Source organism: Malus domestica, chromosome 15 (assembly GCF_042453785.1).
Source record: "Malus domestica chromosome 15, GDT2T_hap1".
In the NCBI taxonomy this organism is placed as follows: domain Eukaryota; kingdom Viridiplantae; phylum Streptophyta; class Magnoliopsida; order Rosales; family Rosaceae; genus Malus; species Malus domestica.
Window position 1 is genome coordinate 41,053,829 of NC_091675.1, and position 10,356 is coordinate 41,064,184.

A 10,356-nucleotide genomic window follows, 5' to 3' on the forward strand; every position below is an offset into this window, starting at 1 on the left:
ATTTAATAGGTAATCAACTCCTAATAGGAATATAAGAGATATTCCAAGATATACTAGGATTTACACAATCACATTCCTAATCTAATAGGACTACAACAAAAATGAGTTTTTGTTTTGGATTACAAAATATTTTTAATACTAGGATTGAGCTAATAAACATTTTGTACTTTTAAGGAGAGATTATTAATGAAGATAAATTTTAGCAAGTAGTATTGATCTTAGCTGGAAAATTGTTCTTATTTACCGTAGTTGAAGAGGAGAAAATTTTTATTTTTTTTTTTGTTTACCTATGATATAAAATGACTATTACCTATTTATTGATCTATATCAAATTTATGTGTGTAGTTTTATTTTTATGTATTTAATTAATATGTATACTTTAACTAGAAATTAAGATGTGACGAGTAAAACTAATTAAGTGGTTGATACTGATGTAATTAACCTAATAGATATATGCTGGGAGGACCACTTGCTAGCTAGCAGTGCGATTCACTAGGAAAATGTGTGTTATTGATTACAAATACACGTACCGAATGTAGAACCATTGAAGTTCAAGCTTTTGACCACCCCACTAAGTAGTGGTATTCGATAGAAATAGGTGTTCCCTGACTAATTAAGATACGTTCGACATAATTGCGGTATTAGTAATTCACTACTCCAAAAAGTATTTCCGCGACCACATCAAATTGGTTGCGCAAAATATGATTTCATCGTTCAGTAGTTGCGGTATTAGTAATGATATAATCTTTGAAACTAACAATTAGTAACAAACCTCAATATCTTTGTTTTATACATCTAGATTATATAGGGCCAAGACTAGATTTCGGATATAGCGTCAATGCTTAATCAACTATAATCTTCTTACAATGATCATCAACATCGTAATCTAAACTACATATTAATGAAATTTTATTGTCAACCAAAATATAATGAAATTACCACTTTAATCTTCTAATCAAAATTGAACAAAAATAAAAATTATGGACAATTCAATAATTACATGAAAACGAATTTTACTATTTTTTACATGAACATCACAGTCATCTAATAATAACAGTCCTATTTAAAAATTAAAAAAAAAAATTGGAAGTGATTGGGGCTGGGGATTGGTGGTGGGTATAGTTGGGAGCGATGAGAAGTCGGGATGAACGAGTGGGGGAGGTGGCTTGGGGTTGCGATATTGTATTTCTTTAAATTTTACAGCTAACATGATTTTAAATCCAGACATCCGTTGGAACCATGGTGCCACCGGCAGCTACTCAGTTGTTCACGGTTCCTTGGTACAGTGTGAAACAATGTGGGAAGATGGAGAAGAGAAAGAAGCACGTATCATCTCTCTTTCTTTTCTTTTATTTATTTATTTATTTATTTTTCTTTTGTTTTTTCTACCATCATTTCTATTCTACTCATGATAAGTTGCAATAAAACAAAAAACAAACTTAATTACACACGTGTGATGATTGCTAGTTTTTATTTAAAATATGTAGTTTAATTATGAATTAATTATTAAGTGTCAGGCCATCCAATAGTTAAATTATCTAATAATACGATTAGTTGGAGACAAATGAGTTGCACCGTGGGAATGTAGTGTCCATTGCCAAATTATATCTGAAATTTTGTTTGCTTGATTAATTTGGCATCCGTCAATTTAATAATCGACGTGGACTGATAGTCTATTTTAGAATGGTTACGGAACCTGATTGAGATAGGGAATATTTAGACACACACGTATTATATATATGAAACCTTTAAGGGAATGGATCCTCATTTTTTTTTAATGGGAACATCTTCTTGACCGTTAGATTTAGCTTTAATGAAATTCTGTGGTTGAGATTCTGTGGCCTGTGATTTAATCTCAACCATAGAATTTCATTAAAGCCAAATCTAACGATCAAAAAGATGTTCCAATTTTTTTTTTTAAATGAGGATCTCTTCCTTTAAAGGGCTTGAATATATTTGGCCTTAGCTCGAGTCCAAATAGTAGTACTTAGTGTGCAATATATTTGATGCCTATATCCCAACTTTTCATTTGATACCTTCGAGACTTTGCAAGTATGCATCAACATATGACCCCTTATATCTGAGAGTATAAACTAAAGAGAAAAATAATATTGAAGCCGCGCATGTGGAAACTAAACTATTATGAAAACAGTCGCAATGTTGAACTATATGACATTCAACATTCAAAATTAATTTTTTTTGTTGTTGTCTACTTATGTTATGTTTCTAGACTATGAAATTGAATAACACGTCTATATAGAAAGGTTCTAAAAAGCGCTAGGAGCTAGTCCGGCGGCGGGCATGGGCCTAGCGCCTAGGCGGCTAGGCGGGGCCTAGACGGCCTAGGCGGATTTAGGTAAATTTATTGTATATTGTGTAAATAAGTAGAGATTACATAAAGTACATGTATCCAATAAGCTTACAATTTGAAAACACATTAAGCATGTAATCAATCTGAGTGCTTTTGGATGATATATGTATCCAACAAGGCAACAAGTATCCATCAAGCTTACAATCAAAATGAATGTTCTTGGATAATCCCTGTATGCAATAAGCATCCAACAAACTTCCAATTTAAAAGCACATTGTCATTGAGCATATAATCAAAATAAGAGTTCTTTTCCTAAGTATCCAACAAACTTACAAATTAAAAGCACATGAAAGTTGTTTTCCTGAGTATCCAACAAACTTACAAATTAAAAGCACATTAAGCATATAATCAAAATGAGCATTCTTGGATAATACATCATACATATATGATGTATCCAACAAGTTCACAATTTAAAGTTTAAACACATTACACATAAAATGCAAAATGAAAGGGATAAGGATATAAGATACTTGCAAAGTTTTAAAGCTAGGAGTCTAGGCCTCAATCTCTTCTTCTCCACATCCTTCCAAGACTTTCTCCGTGTCGGCCTCAAACTCAATTTCTTCATCATCATCTCCTTCTTCTTCCGTGTCCTCATCCGATACAAAATCTTCTTCATGAAGCTCTCTTACTTCAACATTTCTAGAACTCCTCCTAGGCTCTAGGGAACTATCCACCTCTAATTGATCTCCATCCATTCCTGAACCAAGCTCAGTTTCTTCATCAACACCCTCCACAATCCATCCTTGTGCCATACTAGCTTCACTAGCGAGTAGTATATCCACTTTCTTCTCTTTCTCTCTTTTCTTCTTGTTCATGATCCTCGCATTGAATTGGACATAGACCAAATTATTCAACCTTGTAGTATCTAGTCTATTCCTTTTCTTTGTATGTATTCCCTCAAAAGTGCTCCAATTTCTCTCACACCCGGATGAACTTGTAGTCAATGAGAGAATTTTGATAGCAATTCTTTGCAAATTAGGCACACCATTGCCATAAGTAGACCACCATGTAGCTAAAAAAGTACAAAGTACACAATTTGAATTAGACTAGTAAAGATAAACAATTAGAACTAGACTAGTAAAGAAAGACAATTACAATTAGACTAGTAAATAAAAACAACTAGAATTACTCAATTAGAATCATACCCGGATCATAGTTGTCATCATTCTCAACGCATCCAATCTCCGCCAAATATCTTCCAAATCCACCATCTTTTTTCTTGTACTTCAACATCTCTATATTAATAACTCGATTTTGGACTTCAAAGTTGTTGGGGAAGAACTTCTCAACACAAGTAAACATGGCGTCCATAACTAATGAATCATGTTGAATGCTTGGATCCTTGAAGAAGTAATAAGGATTCAAGAAGTAGGCCGCCAAATGTAATGGACCATCAAGCCGATCATGAGCTTTTTCATCAATAATTTGTATGATTGGTCTATAATGGATCTCATTATTTTGCAATGCATCTTTGATCTCATTCATCGCTTTTTGTAGCTCCCCGTACAAAAACCCCATTGATGGCTTTTTATCCCCATCCACAAGTTGAAGAACCTTAAACAACGGTTCAAACACTCTCAAGCAAAGTGAGATCCCATTCCAAAATTGTGCACTCACCATGGTAGCATATGCTGCTTTCCCCTTTGTACTCTTGGAATGTTTGCATTGTTCTCATTCATCACTAGCAACCATAATCCTTAAGTCTTTTTTCTTATCAACCAAGCTTTGCAAAGTTAGGAAAGAAGCTGCAAATCTTGTGACTCCGGGCCTCACTATGTCTCTTTTCTTTGTATACTTTCTCATCAATGCTAATGTTTTATGATGAGCATAAATGAAGATAGTAAAAGCCTTGGCCTTTTCAATCACTCCTTTGAACCTAGGTAGGTTGCCAATTCCTTGAAGCATGAGGTTCAACGTGTGGCCTCTTTTCCAACATCTTGGTTGCCGCGGCCATATTGTTAGATGCTCCAGATGATACGGTGCCCGCCATCTAAAAAAGCAGAAAATCATTTCAAACATGTAAATAGGGATTGACTCTTACTAATGTAAATGTAATCCTCATATAAGCATTTTCTAGAACTCAAAAAGTGGAAGATTTGAAACAATAATGTAATCCTCATATAATCATTTCAAACAATAATGTTGCCTCAAATTTGAAGGCAAATTATTTGGGAGATTTGCTTGTATCCAAAAAGCAGACAAGACAACAAGTGTGATATTTGATCCTCATTAAACTTCAATATAGAAGGAACACAACAGAAAATGCATCAATGCACGCTAAATGCTTCAGATTACAAGAAGAAACAGAGTCTTATTATTCATGCAGGAATGTTAAGTGATTTGCAATGTCTTGAATTTTCACAAAAGAGAATCGCGGTTTCATCGTTTATAACTTTATTGAGACAACATTATTGTTAATTTGTTACATATAGTCAAGCAGGCTAATAAACAATGCTAGTGCTAGAGTACATATACAATACAACACCCAAATCCAATCAAGTTGGCCAATGGCAACTGATGGTTTTCCCCAAACTTGGCTTCATCGATTTTCCTAATTTGGCTGCCATTTGCAAGGGTTCCCCATATCAGAAAACCAAACTACCAAATAAGTCATATATTATAATTTATAAATTTATAACTACACTACTCAAGCCTCAAGGCTCAACCACATTGATGCATGGTATGCAACTCATTCAAATCAAATTGGCTGCTCTAATACTTCAACTAAACTATGACTACACAATTGAAAAGTGTTTACTTACTGCTGATAATCGAAGCATATGAGTCTATGACTACACAATTAAACAATGTTTAATGCATTATGCAACCACTCAATCCATTCCACACACACACCCCATTGAGAAAACTAACACAATCGAAAGAAAAAATAAGACCCAAAACTAGTATTAATCTGGTATTAATCAGTTCACGGTTCACCACAAATAATCTGGTATGAATCCACACACCCCATTGGTCTAATTGTATTAATCTGATCTGATTCATGAATCAGTTCATGGCACCACAATATAATGTCTATAGTATTAAGAATTTACTTACAGTCTTAGATTACAGAATCTTGCATATAAAAAAAAAATTTGAAAAACCAGTGCGATTCACTTAGGCTGCTGGGCATCTCGTTTCCTTGCAGCAACTTAATATTATATATCAATTTCAAATCATCAATGCAGATTGCAGAGCAGCAAATCATCGCAATTAGCATCAAATATCAACTAGATTTTCGAATAAAATATGGGAAATGGCGAAATGCTAACCTGCTGCAAGTCTGCAACTGTTGCAAGAGGTGGAGATCGGGGAAACGACTCAAATGAGAGAGGTGGATTGTGGAAATCTGGAGAGGCGAGATGATTTGCCCAGTAAGGAAGTAGAGAGATGTTGGCCAGCAAAGGATTCGATCAGTCGAGACTCGAGAGCGAGACGGCCGAAGTCGAAGACGACAGAGAGCAAAATAGAAGAAATGTTTAGAAAATTAGGTTAACAGGGGATTGGACACGGGGAAAGAGGGAACCTAAGTTAGAATAAAAAAAAAATTTAAAAAGGCGCCTAGCTCCACCTAGCTCCGCCCAGCTGCCTAGCCCGCCCAGCTGCCTAGCCCGCCTAGGCTCCAGCCGATTTTTCATGACGCCTTGCCCAAAATCGGGGCGGGGCTCCGCCGCCCAGCGCCTAGGCGGCCGCCTAGGCCGATTTTTAGAACATTAAGAAAAACTAATACAATCATCAATGGTTCAGATGCACGACAGCATTATATACATATATATAGGCTTTTTATCTAAAGGAATCCGGACTAGTTGTAGAGCACATTTCACGTCGAATTTTAATGATCCAAACCATCTATTTTGTATTTCTCGATTTATCGATCATCTTTGCAAAAATTCAATTTAATATGAAATCATTTGCCTATTTAATTATCACGTTGAAATTGCATTGTTTCTTATAAAACAAAGTGTTTGTCAATTTCTTTAAACTCAATTAGATGTCTCAAATATTTTCGATTTGGCTAATACTTTGTAAGGATAATTTATGAGATCCAACTTGAAAAATAGACGGTTTAGATCGTTAAAGTTTAATGTGGTGTGGACCCAACAAGTAATCCCCATTTTTAAGAAAAAAATGGGAATCCCTTCCCTTAAAGGCCTTCATAACATATATGCGGTTAGTAAGTATTCCAAGACACATTTTTCACACCCATTTTGATACACGTTTGGGTCCACTCTAGAGTGTATTTCAATTATCCAACTGTCTAATTTTATGTCTCAAACATCAAGTTTAGCAAAAATCTCCCAAATCCGAAACCATATGAAGGTTAGATTAAATTTATTGTTTGTAGAACCTTGTTCTTTCATTTTTTTTTCACTACAAATGAATATCTTACTAATTTTGAATTTGTATAATTTTTTGTAAGAATAGTTTATAAATAATGAATTAAAATATAGACGGTTCAAATCTTTAAAAAGTTATGGAATAAAAGCTACAGAAATGTGTTTTAAAATGTGTTTAAATATGTGTCTGTGAATCCTATCCTAACCTATATGTATATTGTCAAATAAGTGGGCAAGAAGTTGGATCTTTCCCTTTTAAATGAAAATGTAAAGTAGCGTAGCCAACTAGTGCACAATCTCAAATGTCACCGTGTGAACTTGGCTTTAGGTTTGATGCTGCATCGAAACAGGTTACAGAATTATTTGTGGCATGGAAAGGTACTAATCAGCGGCTTTGTGAAAGCCACATCCTTTCTCTAGGGATCTTAAGAATTTTGTAATCAGAATCGTTTATCATATATCGTACGGTCAGAAATTATTTTAAAATTTAAAATTAAATATAAATAGTATCTAACGAAAACTAATCGCATAATATACAATGAACAATCTCAATCATAATATCCCTAAAATTCTCAGAAAAAGGAGGCGAGGATCCTTTTCCTTTGTGAAATTATTTTCTTAAAGATGTGAGATTTTTTTAATCTAATCTGACATCAGTCAAAGGTCTTTTTGGGGCAGCTGAATTGTTGAGTGTTTGAGAATAACCTTCTTTAGCTGCAAAAGCACAGTGAAATAAACGCTTGCAAGTGTTTTTCTTTTTCACCCTCTTTTCAAGTAATCACTCTTCACTTTGTAAAGGTATTTGTTTACTTTTTTAGTTTGGCAGCTGATTTTTTCACATATTTTTATATTCTTACACATTTTTTATTTATTTAATTCATTAAAACAAACAAAAATAATAAGCATAATTAAAAGTACGTATTAGGAGGATTTGGATCCTCTCCTGAGCTAATGGAGAGGATCCTCTTGACCAATCATCTTGGATCATTGGATTTTTATCCAACGGCTACAAACAGAGAAGTCCCTTTAAAGTTATAATAATTATAGCCGTTGGATAAAAATCCAACGGCCCAAGATGACTGGTCAGGAGGATCCTCTCCATTAGCTCAATAGAGGATCCAAATCCGTATTAGGAGAAATGTTATCATTTCCTTTTGTTCATTGTTTAAATACAAGAGAATAATTTTTGCACATCACTTTTTTTTCTTTTGCACATATGTAATTATCTTTTCATTTCTCTATGTTTACTTGATCCGAAGGTTGAAAATCAACAAAAGTGAGGTAGAGAAAATGTTTTATTATTAAACACTCATGATGTTTTTTGTTTTTTTTTTGTTCTTTAACTTTTGTTTGTTTTACTTGATTCAACAATCGAAAATGAATATATATTCATTTCCATATATAATTAGATATAAAATGATAGTTTCCTTTTTACCCTTTTTAAAGTTTATTCATTTGATCACCTAGCTTTCCAAGCCACGTGCATATGAAAAATCAGGATTCTTCTTAACATCTACCCTACTAGCTAGAATTGTTTGAACCCTTATTCATCTCTAAAGTTTAGGTGCGTGCCACTAGACTAATTAACAACAAAAAGGTTTAAATTGATAGGCTATATATTATTTAAATGAAAAACCATAATTTTTATGATTAGTTACAATTGGATTAGGTGGTTGCTCTCTAGATGCCTTAGTTTAGGTGCGTGCCACTAGACTAATTAACAACAAAAAGGTTTAAATTGATAGGCTACATATTATTTAAATGAAAAACCATAATTGTTATGATTAGACAATTGGATTAGGTGGTTGCTCATGCCTTATTGTGTCCAAGATTTCTAAGGAAATATCTCTTGTAATGACTTTGTAATCCTACAATGCACCTGCCTCGGTTTTTCATGCCCCAAAACCCTCTGCAAAATCTCCCAATTTACGACACTCAAATTATCGGGCATGCAATAGCTAGTTAAAATATTGATTTATTAACCCAATGTGGTGAGGATACGTAGGGTGATTAGTAGGAGCATGTTAAGTTAGGGTTTGATATTCTTCAATATTATTAAGATTTTTCATATTGTACTTGTATTGTAAATGAGGCGATTTATATTTGATATTAGTATAGGGAACTATTACTGTCACTCTAAATATTTAATCATGCACTTCTTATAAAAGTATTTTTCTTTCTAATTTTAAAAAGTTTAAAATGTATAATTAAGTTTTAGAGTGCTAATAACAATTACATATCTAATTATTTAACATAATTAAATATCTCCTTTAGGTGACGACACATCCTTCTAGTCAATATAAATATAATCAGCTAACACTCAGGAGCATCCATTTCAGGATCTTACCATTTTTTATGTGTTCTCATGCTTATCTAAAACTCAAAAAGGGAGGATAGATGTATCATCCTACGTTAGTTTTCTACTTTCTTGTATTTTCTAATGTGTGGGTGCATCAAAGCATTATTAATTAAAGCACATGGTTGTTGTTTACATGGGTGAAATATGTATATGTAGTATATACATATAATATTATTGTAATTCCTTCCTGTTTGAACAATTAGCTTGATACGTGGATACATCGGCATGCTGTACATGCATCAATTTATATCAATGTAGTTAGAGCTTAGAAGTACAGATGAAACAATATCAACCAATTAATGACAATTTATATTTGATTTACACAAAATTAAATCCTAATCCTAACAATTGTCGATGTATTGAAGTGTGTTTAACTACTGATGAAGAATTACAAGCCCCACTAATCACAAACATGTCATGTAAAGTGAAACGGAAAAGTCTAAACCGTAATCAGAGTACATATATTAATGTTCAATGGTCAAAAAGTTCTTTTCTTTACAACAATATGGTTAACTTTTACTAAAAGGAAACATGCAAAGAAGACATATCGCTACACAAAATGTAACCGCGACAAGCGCCCATTGACCATTGTGCTCTAATATTTTAATTAATTGAAGAAATTCGGAACCAAGTGTCTGGAAGTATGTCGACTTTGAGAAAAATAGGCTTCCTTTGTGTCACGTCATGTAAGACCCCAGTAATAGATATAAACTCATAGTTTCTACATATGTAATTAACTACAAAGTTGTTAAGCGCTATATAAAACCAGTCTTAGTTTAGTTGTGTCGACAGCAAACTATATATATATATATATATATATATATATATATTTGTAGGAAGTCTTTAAGGAAGGGATCCCCAATTTTCTATAAAAATAGGAATTAGTTATGAGGTCCACACCACATCGAACTTTAACAATCCGAACGGTCTATTTTTTAAGAAATAAAAGAATACTTTGTTATAAAAAGAATAATGAAATTTGATCTTGATAATTAAATAAGCAAATGATTTCGGATTGAATTGAATTTTTGTAAGGATGATCTTAGAATTGAGACTTACCAAATAGACAGCTCGGATCGTTGAAATTCAATGTAAAGTGAGTCTCACACCTAATTTCTATTTTTTTCAAAATATAAGAATCCCTTTGCATAAAGGGCCTGTATATTTGTATACGTTTGAGAAGAAATGGAGACATAATTGTTTGAATATATGGAATACGAAGAGTTAAAAAGGGTTGATATTTTTAGTCTAGAAGAAGAGGGCACTACCTAATGACCTAGTTGCTC

The 10,356-nt window shown here is 33.3% G+C and overlaps 1 protein-coding gene across 1 annotated transcript; it reads right to left on the minus strand.

Annotated features, from left to right (window-relative positions):
- Nucleotides 1-2,865: 2,865 nt before the first annotated feature.
- On the minus strand, nucleotides 2,866-3,994 carry LOC139191930 (uncharacterized). Its single transcript, XM_070812959.1, has 2 exons — nucleotides 3,520-3,994; nucleotides 2,866-3,386 (listed from the first exon to the last, which is right to left on the minus strand). The coding sequence occupies exons 1-2, from the start codon at nucleotides 3,992-3,994 to the stop codon at nucleotides 2,866-2,868; spliced, it is 996 nt and encodes a 331-aa protein (XP_070669060.1).
- Nucleotides 3,995-10,356: the final 6,362 nt, after the last annotated feature.